Source organism: Tachysurus fulvidraco, chromosome 3 (assembly GCF_022655615.1).
Source record: "Tachysurus fulvidraco isolate hzauxx_2018 chromosome 3, HZAU_PFXX_2.0, whole genome shotgun sequence".
Lineage (NCBI taxonomy): Eukaryota > Metazoa > Chordata > Actinopteri > Siluriformes > Bagridae > Tachysurus > Tachysurus fulvidraco.
In genome coordinates, this window is record NC_062520.1 from 15,554,472 (window position 1) to 15,572,851 (window position 18,380).

At 39.1% G+C, this 18,380-nt stretch overlaps 1 protein-coding gene across 5 annotated transcripts; it reads right to left on the reverse strand.

The window, feature by feature from the left end:
- Positions 1–1,367: 1,367 nt before the first annotated feature.
- Positions 1,368–16,034, reverse strand: LOC113644496 (polycomb protein SCMH1). Of its 5 annotated transcripts, XM_027149403.2 has the most exons (18): positions 15,933–16,034; positions 14,823–14,959; positions 14,466–14,513; positions 13,743–13,820; positions 13,501–13,540; positions 13,344–13,414; positions 12,868–13,102; positions 11,370–11,458; positions 9,279–9,525; positions 5,839–6,098; positions 5,526–5,687; positions 5,082–5,208; positions 4,728–4,928; positions 4,429–4,599; positions 4,064–4,195; positions 3,482–3,610; positions 3,108–3,250; positions 1,368–3,013 (listed from the first exon to the last, which is right to left on the reverse strand). In XM_027149403.2, exons 4-18 carry the CDS (start codon positions 13,803–13,805, stop codon positions 2,891–2,893), a joined length of 2,193 nt encoding a protein of 730 aa, XP_027005204.1. In that variant the 5' UTR covers positions 13,806–13,820; positions 14,466–14,513; positions 14,823–14,959; positions 15,933–16,034; the 3' UTR covers positions 1,368–2,890. The 5 variants fall into 5 exon arrangements, with proteins under 5 accessions (XP_027005204.1, XP_027005200.1, XP_047666761.1 ...); XM_027149399.2 differs by lacking the exon at positions 13,501–13,540; XM_047810805.1 differs by lacking the exon at positions 3,482–3,610 and having other exon boundaries at positions 13,501–13,543.
- Positions 16,035–18,380: the final 2,346 nt, after the last annotated feature.

An 18,380-nucleotide genomic window follows, 5' to 3' on the forward strand; every position in this document is an offset into this window, starting at 1 on the left:
CTTCTTATGACTTCTCATTCCTTTTGATTATTCGTTGTCTCTTCAGGTCTCAGTCCTGGCAGGGAATTTATTCACTTTTGTTCGTCTGCTAATCATATTTGACAGCTATGTTGGCAGAACAATCTGCAGCCTTGTATCTCAGTTTCTGATGCTGGGACACCGGTACAGTTCTGATCAGAGTGGCTCTGCAGCATGCCCAGCTCTTAATAATGAATGCGATAGAGCATACATATATTCTGCTGGGATAACAACAGTTGTTTCTTCCTTTTTGTTGTGAGGATGTGGTGAGATTTACAATATTTTGCATGTATTTAATCCACCATCTGAGGGCTACATACATACACACACACACACACACACACACACACACACACACACACACACACACACACATATCTTGTCAACACTCACTACACTGTTCTCATTTTGTCCAAATAAGATATGATCTAGAAATGCATTCGATCAGATGTTGTAACTGCCCGATTAGTTCCGTATTTTCATGAATGCTTACAATGTACACTGTAATACTGTATATAATTACAGCTCCATTATGTGAACTGCAACTGTTATGGCCAGCTTTGGAAAGTGAAGTCAAGTTTATACATTTAAAAAAAATATATTGACAGTAATCCATCATCTTGACCACTTGTGAGTTGAAACAAAGGTTATCTTCAAGTTGAGTTTACTCACATTGTAAGGCAACAGGTTAACTTTCGTTTCTTGAAATGTTTCATAGTGTACATAATAATTAATCATTAGCTTATTAATGCTTTTACAGGAAAGTCCAATAGTTATGAGAAGGTATACCACTGTTAGGTGCTGATATGACATTACGTAAAAATTGTGTAAAATCCCATAGCAGTGGAATTTTTATGTGTTTTGAGGTTTTTTGTCTGTAGGTTGGGCATTTAGTACATTAGAACAATTATAATCTTCTTCATCATGGTTATATAGGTAAGCTGAATGTAAAAAAAGATAAAACGTATTATCACATGTATATGCCATGGCTATGATTACATGTACTGAATTATCAGCTTAATGCTGAGACATAAAGTGACTACGGTAAATCAATTTGAATTTATCTAAAAATTCTATGTGAATATACTAGGTTGTGTTCAAAAATATCTTGGCTCTACTGTATTTTCTGCTAATATTTGTAATTATCCAAATCTGTTTTTAAGGCTTCTGTGAAATAATTATTTAGGGATTTTTAAAATAGTCAATTTTACAAAGAAAATGTCATGATGATTTGCAGTTTACACAAGGAGTAAATACTGAGCGGCCTTAGTTACACGGGCCTATCATCACTGTGGAAGTCAGCATTATTGTAGTGTTTGTGACCAGACAAATCAAAGCTACTTATAAAGTAAATTACAAAGTATAACCAACATTTATTACAAGGTGTTCTTTGGGTATATTTACAGACTTACAGATAGTTAAGCAAAAGGGAAAAAAACAACACTGAATCACAACGAAACTAACAGGATAAAAGTTGAATGAACCAACAGAATGATATTGAAAACAAATGAGTTACATTAATGAACTAATTTTCTGGAAAATTAAAGTGCTATAATATAATCATATATCCACATGCAACAATGGAAAAGAAACAGTCAAGTATAAAAACACAGTCATTTCATTTAGATAGTGTTTAATGCTTAACAAATAAATAAAATGAAAACGGTTTGTATTTATTCCTAATCACATTATGCTTTACACAAGAGTGTATCTCATGATTGAAGATTTCAGGACTATGCTATGGGGTGTAGTGTTAATACTATGGCAACACAATTACTACAATGAAAACACAAACATTGTTTACTGAGATATTTACAGTGTAAATGTCTGTATATGGACTATACAGCTTCAGATTAAAGTTAACTGTTGTTTAGTTACAAAAACACTGTAAACAGCTTCACGTTCCTGAGCCGTCAGAACGATTAAATTCATCCCTGATTTCTTCCAGCAAGTAAATGGAAAGTGTCATGATGTGAATGGCCAAGCATGGCATGTCAGCATGTATAAGGGCTGGTAAAGCTGCTCTTTAATGCAGAAAATATTTCACCTTTCATGCATCAACAAAGAAATCCTGAGAAATTAGAAAGGCTTTGCTGCCCCCTTGTGTTGACTAGATGCACTAAATGGATAGGTGACACTAGTGCATCTTTAAAACCATGAATTTAATGCACTCCTACTGAAATCTTCCTGCAGGACACTAAATGGCATTCTTGAACAAAACACCAAACAAGATGCAAGAACGCAGTTTTAAAATCTGTCAATCGACTTCATATTTTTATTTCAGTCTTATCACAATGTATGAACTCTAACAATATAGTATAAAACTGTAAAAAAGTACAAATTAACCACAAACACATAATAAACAAGACCATACAAAAGATATGCAGTATCATGGCATTACTTGCAGGTTAGATGTGTAGATATGTATAAAGTACCATATTAGATATGAAAGTGCCTCAGAGCGAGACATAGAACCATTCCCAAAGTTGGGACAGATCTAGTGTTTGTGTGATTCCAAGCCCTTTTTGACTGCGGCTAACGAGGATAAAAATAAGAATGTATTAAAAAACGGAGGCCTGAAAATGGCCTGCCTACTTTCCATGCAGCTCTGATCCTGCATAGCTCAAGACATGGCAAAAACAGGAACACTGAATGTTGTGGAGAGAACTGTGCGTAAGTTAACTGACCCTATCATGACAACGGGGGCAAATGTGCTACATGTAATGGACACCAAAATAAATGAGAACAAGGAGACACACATTCAGAAATGACCACTGCAATGACAGTAATGCTTCAGTAAAGCTTTAGTGGACTTAAGATTTCCACTATGCTCTGTGATTGGTGGACCAGAGGAGGGGTCAGCCTCTTGTGCTTAGCGCCCCTGTTTCAGCTTGTCGATGTGGAAGGTGAGTTTGAGGGCGGGACCGAGTTTCAGGCCCATGTACTTCATCATCATGTCACTACGCAGCAAAAGGAGAGCCTTCCCGTCAATCTCCTGAAACAGGCCAATGCGTACAGAGAGACTCCAAATCAGAACATTCAAACCACAGTGAGGTACAAGCACACTGGTGCATTAACTTCATACGTACATGTTTGCGGAAAAGCTCCGCATGTGGGCCCAACTGAGGGTCCAGCTCTCTGATGAAGTGCATGACATCCTCCACTGTCCACAGGTTTGGATCCTGCCCGCTGGGCCGAGGGCTTTCTCTAGAGTTCAGGAAACGCTCTGAACCTGTACACAAACGAATCCTTCAATTAGGTTAATTTGTTGAATTACTTATCTAAAAGAGCTCATCTAAACGGGTCCATCAAAGTGACTTTACTAGAGATACAATATCATCAGGAACTCTATAAAGCAAATAAAGTGCACTGTTCTTTTTATATTATTATTATCTTAAATAAGAGTTGTGGCTTGGATGAACAAAATGTGTGTGTGTGTGTGTGTGTGTGTGTGTCTGTGTACCTGCAGAGCCAAGGTGACACAGCTGAGATATGTTGCTCTGAGTGTGAGGGTGCAAACCCAGAGCCTTACTGGGGGACATTCGTGTTTTCTCCAAGTGTTCTGAGCCTCCATTCTCCACCAGAAAAGACTCTGCATATGTTGATGCACAAACATACACATTTTGTTCATTCTTCACATAGTTCTTGTGATAATCAAGCAATAACATTAACTATTTTTGTAATACACAGATATCTCTCGATATATTGAAATTTGCATATTAGAACGGGAGAGAAAACATTCAGTACAAAATGTAATAATGACCAAGTATCAAAAGACAACTACAGATACCAATGATATTTCAACAAAATGCACTTGAGCATAATTAATAAGAATAGTGATATTATATCTGATCACGAGCACTAGCTACAACTGATGCAGTCTCAATGAATTTGTTCAGTGTTCAGTTAGGTAAATAGCTGCAGTTACAGGGACGATTTCAAAAGTTTTGATTATGAAGATAAGTTGATCTTTTGGAAAGTCCCAAGTTATCAAAAGGTGAATAATGCTTAGAGCACTTGATTAGGCAGCCTACTAATGTAGTACCTTCAGATGTGAGGCAGTGGCTTTTAGTCATTTTGTGTGGCAGTGAGCTACTGTTGCTGCAGGAGTCTGACAGAAATCTTTTTGTCCCTCGACCTGGTCCTGAACTGAGACACTCCGAAATGCTCCTTCTGTCTGATGTAGCATACAAAAAAAGACAAATAAATAGAAAGACGGGCAGGTATTACATTCACTCCACAATATTCTAAAAATGTGCATGTGAGTCGAGATGTGGTAGATATGGGCCATACAGGGACAGATTAGAGAAAGATAGAAGGTGGATGAGAGGTGGGGTGAGGGGTATTTTTATGCATGAAGCAGGTGGTTGGGGACAGAAGATTGTTTCCTTGCATCTCTCTAGTGCAGACCTGTGAAGTTGTGGCTGTCATAGTGCCCTCCTCCTCCCAGAGGCACTGGCTGGCTGCCAAACAGAGGTTCACAGCGCAGGTTGTGGCAGAGCTTCTCCAGGAAACGCAGCACATACGTCACACTGTTAACTGCTGGTAGTGTAAGAGTGTGCCGCTTCTGGTCAAAGTGGGCTGCAGGGCAACAGCGCAGAGACAAGTTACTATTAATTAGTACCTGAAGAAGCATTTTAAAAGGGCACAGTGAAATGTTTAGAAAGTCATAATTAATAGTCATAATAAAGTTTTGTGTGTGCATTGACCTGAGATGAGCTCTCCTCCATGACCTGGTTTGAGACAGGAGAAAACAACCCTCTGATTATGTGCGCAGTCCACACAGGCCTGAACACACTGCTGCATCACTGAAGATGCCCGACCAGGGCCAAAGTGGTCTGGCAGAGCCTGTACACGGCGTGCGTCCAAGTGAGGACCCACCTTCCCCTGCTTATTCAGATACACACACACTGGAACACATACATACATACAAAAGGAAGAATTAGAGGAGTCATGAGACAGAACATTCAGACTAAAAGCAAAACCGATGTGATGCTTCTCAGTTTACTAGATTTTTTACATAGAAATTAGTTCAGGGCAAAGGTCAGAAAATTAGTTAGTACCTGTTGGAGCCTGCATGGCAGCATTGGGGATGGTGGCGTTATCTAGTGGCACGGAGCTGGTGTCAGGCTCTGGAGTGCTACTGGCAGGGGATGTGGGAACTGGGTCAGAAGCCACACGCTGTTTCCTCTGTTTATGGACATGATCACAATGATAACAAAACATAATTACTGAGGGATTTAAATCGACCTTATTCACACAAACAGAAACAAAAATAAACCTCCATTAAGGATGTACTGTGTAGATCTGTATGACACCTTTGAAAACATTTCATTACAAATATTGACATGAATTATTGATTACAGATGGGATATGATGGTAAAACAGAAATGTTCCCTCATATGTTCTCATTGCCACTACTGTTTGCCTTGCATGCAGCAAAAGCCTCTAAGTATGACAAACTCTTTCTCTAAAAATGACATGATAGAGTGCTGCATTAAGGAAACCTTGGTGCCAGGTTTGGGGCCTCTCTTCTTTGGGATCTTTATGGTTTCTATCCCATTCTGCTGATGAAGTTTCTGAGTCCAGTTAGCTGGAATCCGGCCTCTGGGTCTGCCAGGACCTGCCATTGCCCCTTCCAGCCATGCAGCATGCTTGACCCAACCCAGCTACAACACACACCAAGATGTATATGTCACAATTAAGAAATGACCACACAAAGGGTCGACCTGAATAATTTAATATTCAGCATTAAAACTGATAACTGTTACATTAAAGCACTAAAAGCAGTTGCTCCATCCTAAAAGGCCCTTAGTGTACCTTACTCCCAGGCTTGGGCCCTCTCTTCTTCTGGATTTTCACAGGTTCTGGTCCATTTCCAGACTGATTTGTCTGGGCCAAGTCAGTGGAATTGCTATCTTTCTGAGCCCAGGAGCTGGATGGCTTGCTTTTCTTGCGTCCTGGCTTACGGCGCTTCTGGGCAGGAGGCCTGGTAGGCGCTGGGGGCATGGGCATGTCTGGGCCCTCCACACTGCTGTCAGGTAGCGCACCCGAAGCACCCAGTGGCCTAGGCAAACCCGCTGAGAGAAGAAGAGAAGAACAACAATTATGTCATAACCAGAATCTACCAGGTAGGTTAAATATAATTAATTAATTATAATTAATCTTAATCAGTGCTTGTTACTATGTAGTTAATTATAGCTGTATGAAGTTAAGTAGCTTAAGCGCAGCTCTTTTATAAGAAGAAAATAAAAACTCAACACATCGTTATTTAATATACCATTGCTAATATTTAATCACAATCATCCAGTCAACTCCAGTGAGCCACTCAAATGAATGCAAACCAATTGCAATTGCTCTTTTCCAGGAACTGACTGTTTATGACCATTTCCTGTTACATGCACATGTAACATCTCTTTGCAAACACCAAAGAGAAAGTTAGTTTTCGTCCTGTACAAGTGCTGTAATTGTTATTACATCAGATTCCACATGAACCATATTTAATAAGAGACTGACCACAGTGCTCTGGGTAACCAGCTCTGACCTGATACTGACAGAGCTGACTCTTCTGCATGTTACTAAGGCATAACATCACTTGTGCCATGTTTTCATGTGAAAGAACTGTCCTGTCAATCAGTATCACACACATTCACATCAGAAAATGTATCATCGGATTGATCAGAAAACATACAAATAAAAGTTCCAAGTCAGAAATAATTTGGAACTACAATCAATTAAGTGATCTGATGAGACCAAAATGTAAAGTTTTGTCCACGTACGCCATCTGCATGTCTGGTAAATAAATAGTGAATGACTGCTGTAGCTGCTTAAAAGGCAGGCTAGGCTTTTGTTTTCAGAGCATTGGTGACCCAATTTGCTTCACATCACTGTACAAATACACATGTGTGTGTGTGTGTGTGTGTGTGTGTGTGTGTGGGTGTGAGAGTGACAGACAGACAGACAGACAGAGAGAGAGAGAGAGAGAGAGAGAGAGAGAGAGAGAGAGAGAGAGAGAGAGAGAGAGAGAGAGAGAGAGAGCGTGTCTAGTGTGAAGAAAAGCTTAGAAACAATATGCAGAAAAGTGATAAGGATTTGTGCTACATGATGAGCAAAACAGCACAAACTATATCAAAACAGCTGGTCAAAATGCAACACATTTACTGACTTTGTACACACCTGTGGAGGCAGCCAGTTTTGTAGTCTACACCAAGCCGAAGAGCACTCAAGAAGAACACACGCAAACACACACAGCCCAGTTCACAAGCCAGACTGAGAGAGATTGACTGTCTGCACTATGGTCTGCTATATAGGTGCAAGTGTGTGTGTGTGTGTGTGTGATTAGGGTGTTACAGGCCCCACACTTCCTTCCTGCCCTTCAGTTTCAATATCTTCACAAAGTCCTTGCAAACAAAGCAAGGAGAACACGATGCCCGGCTTCCAACTGATGGCATTCAGGCTTGCTGTGACGCTTGTTTACACACCACACGTGTGGTAAAAGTTTGCCAGCACAGGGACAGAGTACATGCTGGTGTTGGCAAAATACTGCATTTTTCAAAGACTCACAGTCCTTTTCCACCATCTAACCTCTAACGTGGGCCTCTTCCCTCTCTCACACACACAAAACAACATTTGCATATGTTACCCACAGTGAGTGCACAACACTCATACTTTTATGATGACATTCAATTCAGACTAAAAACATAGAAGGGACACAAAAAACACTGCCAATGAATGCACAACATATACTGTAACAGTGTTTATTCTAGACTTACCCCAGTCAGGTTTATAACTGTGTAAGTGGCCTATACTTGCCTTGGCCTGTGATTTTTCGAGTGTCTATGTGTATGTCTGTCTATTACACACAAATACACACATTCCAAGCTGCTTAAATAATTGTTTAAAAAAAAAGCAGAGATACATTGTCATATACTGTCACATTCTCTCTCACTCAACAAAACAGAGAACTTACCAAAAATGATCTAGTGTCCCAGATTTAGCTGAGCTCCTTTTTCACTGCTTGTCATGAGCTGTTTCTGTCTCCTGGGTAGAACTTGGTGCCCCCTGTGTCCTGCCTTTCACCCTCTTATGCACAGTCCCACCCATAATTCTGGACCACTCCTGCTCTTCCTCCCATCTTTGACAAATCAGTCTACACCCACATGAAACAGGAAACCTCTCACTCTTCCCTACTTTCTTTTCACGTCTCTCTGGGAGCAGGCGCCAACCTGAGGCCCACTGCTGGGCACAGAGCACCAAGCGGTGGTCCTCAGTGCCAGATGGGCAAGTGCCAAGAGCTCGTAATGCAATAACGCCTGCATAAAATCCTCTCTCTATATCTGCTGCGGTTATTTTTTCAGTAGCAAAACACTTACACGTTTCACCTCCTGCAACCTTTTCATTGTGTAGATTTTTTTTTCTGTTTGTTACAATGAGCGTCCATAACCCTGCTAGTTCCTTTTGCAGTACAAATCTAGACAAATATTTACTATGTAAAGTTCTAAACTTTTTTACGCAACAAAGTCATTAAGCAACATTAAGTCATTGAGCTTCCTGGGGTGTCAGTTAATGTCACAGAGCTCAAATCACCTACCAATTGTCAATCCAGCTTTATTTGATGACTGACTCAATAAACGCTTAGAGAAGTGCTGAGAGCACCTTTGATTGTGAGGTGACTGCGCTATTTTTTGCACATTTTTCTTTTACTTGTAGCTTCCTACAATGTTAAAATGCAGAGCTTCTACACAAAAGTGAGAAGGCTGGCATATGTGTGTGTATGTGTGTGGTTCTGATCACATATGAACAACTGTTAAAAACTGTTAGGAAAGCGTGTGCATCTAGAATAACTCGATGTGCAGACATTTATTTCTCTCATTCTATGACACTGTATGAGCATAAAGGAAGTAATCTCACATTATAACATCATGCTACTGACTACTGACGATTAAAAATAATGTTCAAGCGACAAAGCTTTCTGCTGTTGTCATTGTACAAGGAAACATTCTGAATTTCTTCTCTGTTGTAATTACACATACACTACAGATACATCGGTTAGACATGAATCTGTTCGGTTCTGTAATACGCAGTGCTCAACCCACATAATGTTCATTCCATTTTCAGCACTTTTACATTTACAAACCTATTTCCCATTTCAGCAATAAGCGACTATGTCTAAACGCTGACTAAAACATCACACAGCACACATCACTCACTTTGCTTTCAACATCACTTTGCAGAAACATATACATAAATAAAAATGAGACCTTTAGTGCCAGGTGGCTGAAGGTTGTCTCCAGTGAGAGTGCACCAGCCTACAGGAAAGATGTCTCTAGAGTCATAACGGCAGTAATAGTCAAAAGCTCCCCTCCAGCCATCGAAGGTGACCAGCACCTCCACACCTCGCAGTGCCCCCACTGTGGCAGGACAGATAAAATGAGGGTTCTTCCTATCCACCGCCTCCAGCTTCATCCCCACCTGGAAATAATTCTGCTCTGGAGAAGGAGGTTCCTGCTGAGAGGGTCAAGGAAACAGAGACAAAGACAGGTATTTGTTTTGCGGGTTAAAAGAAAACGTAGATTAGTTACATCTGCATTTGTCTAGCTGTTCTGAAGTGAAAATAAGATCTTAGTTTCATCACTTTAAATCAGAATCTTTCCGGTATAATAAAAGACCAACGTTCTTAATCTGCTGCATGTCCAATAAATTTGAGCCGTGTTAATCAAACTTTGGTTTGGCATCGTGTGTGTTTTAGTAACACTGTTTAAGTCGTGTCCTCTACTGCCACTGTGAGAGGATGTGTGTAATAAATTGTAATACTTGTAATAAATTAACTTGCTAATAATAATAAATATACTTCTATAAAATATATATTAGGTCACTTTATTAGGTACACCTTACTAGTACCGGGTTGGACCCCCTTTTGCCTTCAGAACTGCCTTAATCCTTTGTGGCATAGATTCAACAAGGTACTGGAAACATTCCTCAGAGATTTTGGTCCATATTGACATGATAGCATCTGCAGATTTGTCGGCTGCACATCCATGATGCGAATCTCCCGTTCCACCACATCCCAAAGGTGCTCTATTGGACTGATATCTGGTGACTGTGGAGGCCATCTGAGTACAGTGAACTCATTGTCATGTTCAAGAAACCATTCTGAGATAATTCATGCTTTATGACATGAGCGCGTTATCCTGCAGAAAGCAGCCATCAGAAGAGGGGTACACTGTGGTCATAAAGGGATGGACATGGTCATCAACAATACTCAGGTAGGCTGTGGCATTGACACGATGCTCAATTGGTACCAATAGGTCCAAAGTGTGCCAAGAAAATATCCCCTACACCATTACACCACCATCACCAGCCTGAACCGTTGATACAAGGCAGGATGGATCCACGCTTTCATGTTGTTGAAGCCAAATTCTGACCCTACCATCCGAATGTCCCAGAAAAAATCGAGACTCATCAGACCAGGCAACATTTTTCCAATCTTCTATTGTCCAATTTTGGTGAGCCTGTGCGAATTGTAGCCTCAGTTTCCTGTTCTTAGCTGTCAGGAGTGGCACCCAGTGTGGTCTTCTGCTGCTGTAGCCCATCCACCTCAAGGTTCGACGTGTTGTGCGTTCAGAGATGCTCTTCTGCATACCTTGGTTGACCATGTCTACATGCCTAAATGCATTGAGTTGCTGCCATGTGATTGGCTGATTAGAAATTTGCGTTAACGAGCAGTTGGACAGGTGTACCTAATAAAGTGGCCGCTGAGTGTATATATATATAATATAATTAATAATTAATACAGCACATGCCTTTGACCAGAGGAGGAAACCGGATTACATTGAGGAAAGCCCTGAAGCACAGGGAGAACATGCACAGATCTCGGCCCACACAAAGTGGAGGCTAGACTCAAATGGCCCAAACCAGTAAGTCACTGCCACACCCATCCCTCCATTATCAGTGTTATTACATTACTTTATTTTACTTTTTAATGAGTTGAATGACTTGACTTTAATTCAAAAGATGCTAAATTAAACAGCTATCTTTATAACTAATGTCAGCTTAGTCCCATTCTACCCTGTCAGTGGAATGTTCGGGGAAACGAAAATCTCTATGGCTCCAATGTTACCAAAGATTTTATTATTATATCAATTTAAATAATGAAGCTTAAAATGTAATAGTTGGAATTAGGTGTATTAAAACCTCTGTGCTGAGGAAAGAGTTAAAAGGCTTCCTGTCTGTAAAAAATCTGGGGCTAAATGAGATTCAAAAACATAAATACCATCTTTTATGAAAAACTTTGTTCAAATTTTAAATCTGTTGTTTATTACCTCCTTTGGTACATTTTACATATTTGATACCTTGTGAAAGATGCGTGCTGGTGCCATCTCAGCACCGTTGAGTGTTTTCAGTAAGAACATTGGCCAGGACGATGCGTTCAGACGAAACCCTGATGAAAAAAATATATATCACAAACAAAAAGCCATTGCTTAAATGAACAAAAAGAACTGCTGTATCTACACTACTTACATTTTTGCTCCAAACTCTGCAGCAGATCTTGAGACATCTGCTTAATATCTAAGTCAAAGCTGCATAATGATTTCGACCCCAAAATCAATCAACGCATTAAACATGCACTCCCGTTTATTCTACCAGGTTAATGAATGCACACAATTTGTCAGCCAATTTCATTATAAACACTATTTCTACTTCTGTACTAATTAACTCATCAACTAATTTTGTGTACAGCAGTGACCCAGGATACAGGCCGGCAGAATATGCTCGGAATATTTATTTAATATATGATATAAATAATAAATTAACAGACTCACCAACACTACTATTATCATCATGTAAAATCGCTCAGTTTTAGCCGATATAATTATAAATAATATAAACTTTTTCCCAAACCCCTCACACCAAACTGAAGGCACAGATCTTGGTGGATACATTTATACACATACTCACTAGAGTACTTTTTTAGAGTAAAAATTCACTAGAGTGAGCAGCTCACTGTTTTATTGTCGTTTACTGTTATTTTATTATTTATTACTTGTTTGAATTTGTATGGTTACCTTGAGTGACTTTGAATAAAGGTGCCTATAAATAAAAATTTTTATTATTATTATTATTATTGTTGTTGTTGCCTGATTTCACTAATGTTCTTGTGACTGAATGGCCACAATACTCCAAAATGTAGTGTAAAGCATTCCCTAAAAATGTGAAAGTCATTCTGAGGGGCTGTTGTGGCAGTAAGTTTAAGGTTACTGCTCAGACAGGTCAAGGTTCCAGCACTGTCCGGCTGCCACTACTGGGCCCTTGAGCATGACTGACCCTGCACTCTCATCCCAAAGTCCTAACAAGCTGGGATATGTGAGAGAGAAAAAAAGGAAAAATCACTCCGTTGTAAGGTATATGTGACAAATAAAGCCTTCTTTTAGCAACAAAGGGGGACTAAATCGAAACAAATTACTGTTATCGAAACACCATACTGTTGACCGTACAATGCAGTGACAACACTGTCATTGTAACGTACACATTCGGCTTTTACGGTTATGACTGGATACACCCAAGGTCACAGTAATACACAGCATAATTCTGACACACCCACAATGACAAAACCAGGATCGTCTGCCTTATTTTTGAGCTTGTGTTGTGATCATGAAAATAGGACCAACAGACCACTACAACAATGAGGATAATGTAGCTTATCATTAATGCTACTGATAATAGCACTGCACACAGATTTACCATTATTCTTATGGCAAGGCAATAAAATGCATAATTGATGAATGATCAGTTCTAAAAAGGTCAGCCCTAAGGATCCAGTAATGCTGAACTCAATTCAGTCTTGCTCACCCAGGGGTGGCTGCAGCATGCCTCCGTTCTTCTCGCAGCTACCGATGGGCTGGATCTCAGACGAATCCACCAGGCGCCAGAAGTCGTTTTTGTTGTCACTTCCGTCGAGGCGCAGCCGGAGGCGTGAGCCGGTCAGCCCCACCACTGTGGCAATGCAGGTAGAAGTGGTGTTTCTGGGGTCCTGAGCTTCCAGCTTCATTCCTGCCTTGAACTCATTGACTGGGGGTGTAGTGCTCTGTGGAGGTGGCAATTTTAATGCACTGTATTAATCTTTCTGCAACAACATTACTTCTCATCTTTTAAGATAATAATAATAATAATAATAATAATAATAATAATAATAATAATAATAATAATAATAATAATAATGCATATGGTATGCTCTATGATGCCATTTAGAAAGTACTTGTGTACAGAAAAAAATGCAAGGCTTATTATACTGAAGCCTGTTTGAGGAATAAGGCAAAAACTCTCACCTGTTTAAAACAATGGGGTGAAGCAGCTATAGCACCAGTCTCTTTCAAATACTTATCCCAACTGAAGTGGCCTACAGAGGAACAATAAAGAAAATATTTAACCTTAGAAGCCTAATTCTGTGTTTTCGATGTTCCACGTTGATTCCTGTCTCATTACCTTTTGACTGAGGCTCTGAAAGTGGAGAAAATGACCTACGCTGCTGAGACATGGGGAGTAAAGTTTAAAACTGAAAATAAAACTGGAGTTTTATTCATTCTTGAGCAGAAATTCTGAAATTCACTAGTCTTTTGGATTGGTGGAGCTATATATAACAGAGCTATAATAATGTAGCTGTCAAGAAAAAATCTGGATAAAATTTAAAGCTTAAAGCAAACGCAAATCTATAACGACTGAGGTACCTTGATACTGTGAAGGAACTCGAGAGGGCCGCCCACTGCGGGAATGCTTGATCCGTCTGCCATCTTTCCATTCGATTACTAATATAGAAGTTAAAAGTCTCCATTAGATATATTTCACTCTGACAACACAACACGCACAGTTATAAGATTTCTTTAACGGTACACTAAAAGGCTAATGACTTGTTGATTTGATTGAGCATCAATCACATCAGATTATGCATTCACGATTTGTTATCTTACTGTCACATTGACAAAGTTTGCATGTTACTTATAGGTGAGCATTGGTACTAAACTCCTGTGGGACCCAACAAGAAAAGATGTGGGGTGCAGCTTTGTGTGTTTTTTTTTGCAGAATATGAGTTGGTGGTCAGATATGAATCTTAAAAAAACGACATTAAAAAAAAGACCATGTTCATTACAAGACAATGTATATTGTTCTTGTGTGGTTTGCATATGGCGCACTTGAATTCATCTTGAATTTCTGCTTTACCCTGTGCTCAGGGTTGCAGCGGGTTTGATTATTAATGTGTTTGTATTTCAACAAGCAGCAGCAAATTATTTAAGTACGAGTGCAAACTAAAATACAGGAGCAAGTGGACATGGGGTTAATCTATATATCAGACATCTACTGTGAACACAGGATGCCATGGTTGGGATTACTGCATCTCTGCAAATAAACAAACAAACAAACAAACAAACAAATAAATAAGCATAAAACCTCACCTTTTGCTGGCACTGGTTTTTTCATGATTCTGTTCTATTTTGATTGCCCTGTTTAAATAAACACAGAAAAAAGACAACACCAGATGTGAAACAACCACATGCAGAATCAAGATTTACGTCCAGGTTTCTGCTCTTTGTGGGTCGCCGAGACTGCAACAAAGCACTTTACTTTCATAATGAATCTGATGTTAGAGAACTAAATGGTGTATAGTCAGGCCAAGGCTGTGATGTGACAAGTGAAGGATGCTGAAGGATCTAAACAGCCGTGAACGTTCTACAACTAATAAGCGCGTATGGATAGTGTTCAGAAATATGTGCTGATCCTCTAGTAAACAATAATAACGTGAACATCGATACCTCAGTTCTGCATCAGTGTGTAACAACACGGTGCCTTCACTTCAGTTCCGTTTTCTCTTCCTTTCAAAAGAAGGGCGCCTTTTTCGAGGATGGCGTCCAAACGCAGGAGCCGTGAGTTCCTCCCTCCTTCCGCCCCTCTGCTTTCAGTCCCCGCCAAGAAAATGACAGACAGCAACGTTATTTCCCTGGAAGGCGGCAAGCTAAAGGCTGGATCATCATACACGACGCCTATTTAACAACACAGTGCACTACATAGGGCTCAGGGGGCTTCATTTCATACGTTAGATCTAGTGCACTTTTATAGGGAATAGGGAACCATTTGGAAACCGACTTCAAAGGACTGGCACCGAATAAAGGGCAAACATCCAGGAGCTGTTAGTGAAGAAAGGATTTATTTATTTACTGTTTTATTGCTAACAGTTAAACATAGTAATTGTTTTAATGTATAATGGGGGAAATGATAAAATGTGTAATGTGGTAACGTGGATATATCAACAGTGAAAAGAATTACACTCACAAAATAAACAGCTAACGTTATTAGCGTCACGTGTCTCATAAGTTTCATTTAAAACTCGTTAGTGGGATACAAATCTAAACCATTACATCTTAAATGTATATAAGGTTTAAACACCGATCAAAACATATATTTAGGTTACCCATAAATATTCAGTTCAGTAATATGTGCGCATCAGTAATATATGCTGGTACGTCACACACTCGAGGACATTCTTGGTAGATAGCATAGCTAAGCTAACAACAACAACAACCATGCCATAGAGCTAGCTAAGCGAACAACAGCAGTATCTATCAGCTAACTTAGCTAGGCTAACAGCTAACGTGCTAGGAGGCGCTATGCTAACAAAAAACCCAGTCCTTCAGCTACGGCAGGCTAGCTAAGCTAACAACAACGGTAACTAGCCCTGCTAATAACAGATGTTGTATATGGGCTAGCTAGGCTAACAACAATAGCTTAGCAAACCAACGGCAGCCCCAGGCTACTCTAGTTAGCAAGAAATATACTCGTTTTCCTCGAAAACGTAATAGAGCTTTGTATACGAAATTTAAATAATGTGGTGATATGAAGGTATATAGACAAACGTGTCAGGTTACCTCGTTTAAACTTGGCTAATACCTCAAATGTGACGTTAATCCGCCATGTTTTCTATTGCGAGTGCAGCACTTTGTAGTGAAGGGAGGGGTGTGCGGGGTCGCCTAGAGGAGAGAGAAAGAGAGAGAGACCCCTGTACATGTATATACCTTTTGTAAGAGTACTTTTACATGCAGTACTCAGTATCAGAGCGAAATAGGTGCGGGATTCCTTGTTTGCCTGTTTTTTTTTTGTTTTTGTTTTTTTTTTGTACATTGCACATAACTCAATTAAGAAATTTGGGGGGTCCACTTTCTTACTGTGGTTCAGATCACTTGGACCTGGCCTGAGATCACATTTTCTTGTCAACTTCCCATGTTGTCATCCACATCCTTACAGTATTACATATACAGGGTTCCAGGGAAGCTGGAGCCTACCCCAGTGGACCCAGGGCAACTGGCAGGGGCACTGGATGAGGTGCCAGCCTATCACAGGACACAATCAAAGACTATGGACGATTTAGAAATGTCTGTGTCTTTAGACTTGCCTGTTTTAAATTTGATTTGTTTTATTCATTTGATATTATTTGTAAAGGGATTTTATTTATTAGTCAGAAATATGTATATGGAAAGGGATGCTGACAGAGTGGTTAGCATGTTTGTCTCTTACCTTCAGGGTTGGGTCATGGTTTCTGCTTCTGCCTGCCCTTCCAGTCACCACACCCCATTCATAGACATGTGCTGATATGCATCTCTAAATTGTTTGTAGTGCATGAGCGGGTGTGTCTGTGTGCCTTGTGATTGGTGGGCACCCCATCCACCTTGTGTCCTGAGTCTGCTTGGACAGACTCCAGGTTTCCAGAAAACGGATGGATGTAGATAAAGTTAAACAATGTTTATTCATTTGTGAATTAATCTATTCATCTGTTCATCCATTTTCAGTTACCACTGTATCATGATCACATTAAATGCAGAGACTATGCTAAATAACAAAAATAACCTGAGGAGCATTTTTTATATTATTATAGGTGGTGTTATTAAATATAGTTATTGCACCGAATATCCAGAGAAATAGTTGTTATTCACAGTGGAAGAACTAGGGAGAGTATTAGTCCACATTCTTTGTGTCTCTTAAGTGATAATTTGCAAGTTAAATAATGTCATTTCCCCACCCTGCCATCTTAGACATACGAAATGTAAAAAAAAAAATAAAAAAAAATTGCTGTCTCCATGAACATGTTTATTTGTTTTCGATTGGTCTGTTAACGTTTTTTAAAACTCATAAAAAGCTACTTTTACAGTTAGTAGCCTGAGTGGATGCTGGTTCTGTTCTACAGTAGTGAACTTTAAACATTCTTGCAACAAGCTAGCCAGCTAGCATTAGAGTGTTCTATCCAGAGTGATCTAAAATGAAATATTAAACAAACCTATTTTGAAATTAGAGAAATACTCAACAGTGTTCACGGCATTTACAGCTATGTAGATTTGATATCATAAACGTGTAATGAACTGGTAGTTGACAAGATGAATTTGCAGGATGTCAAGGTGTTTTCTGTGTTGAATCATTTTCTAGTGAAACCTGTCAGAAAGGTATTAGATATCATTGTCATGAAAATGGCAGGACTGACTGTTAGCAGGTTACATGATTATGTTAAAAAAATCTTTTAAATAAATGAAATTAATTAATTCCTGTATGCTTCCTGTCCTTCATCACATTTTCCAGTTCTTAGCTTGGATATATTTTATCAAACCTGCCTAAATGAGAAGAAATTTATTCAACATTATAGAACTAATTGAATTAACTGGATTAATCAGTGATAATTTCCTAATATAAAGATAGATCAGGCTTAAATGCTGTTATTAAAAGTGATGATTATTATTATTTCCTATTGTAATCTTATAATTCCTTAACATTTGCCAATTATGTTTTTTTTTCCATAAGTAAATTAGGCAGATATAGAAATATAAAGTATGCAGGGCATCTTTCATAACTTTCAAATGTTACTTTGCTGAAATATGTGCAAAAGTGAAACATAATTCAGTTCAGAAAAGTATAATCATGGGGAAAACTCCTTCAGTTATATGCTTGTATTTATCAGAGCCTACATAAAAATTGTGTGATCCTCAGTAACGTCTATAAACTAACAAATAATTTCAGGTGACAACAAACAAAAATACAATTGATTTTAATATTTATTGTATTTTTATGACGTCTTAGTCATTGACAATCTTTAAGAGGTTCATTAGCAGCCTGGGTGTTACTGATGAAATAAACAAGATTAGTTAATCATTGAGAAGTCTGACTAAAAAAGCAGAACCTTTTCCAGAAGCCATTTTTTTTATCACTTTCTTTTTCCCATGACTGAATAGTAGACTGTCAACATTTAAACAGGTGAAGGGTTTTCCCAGGCCATCAAAAATAGAAATACTTAGAAACAATATTCCATTTATCATTCATTCGACATTTAGAAA

Bases quoted from the DNA above. Each gene is read 5' to 3' on its own strand.
- LOC113644496 (XM_027149399.2), bottom strand. From the start codon at position 14,490: ATGAAAAAACCAGTGCCAGCAAAAG. The intron at 4,929-5,081 runs GTACTAACTAAT...TATGTGTTCCAG, and splicing joins TGCCATGCAGGCTCCAACAG to TGTGTGTGTATCTGAATAAG. The intron at 3,014-3,107 runs GTACGTATGAAG...GGCCTGTTTCAG, and splicing joins CGGAGCTTTTCCGCAAACAT to GAGATTGACGGGAAGGCTCT.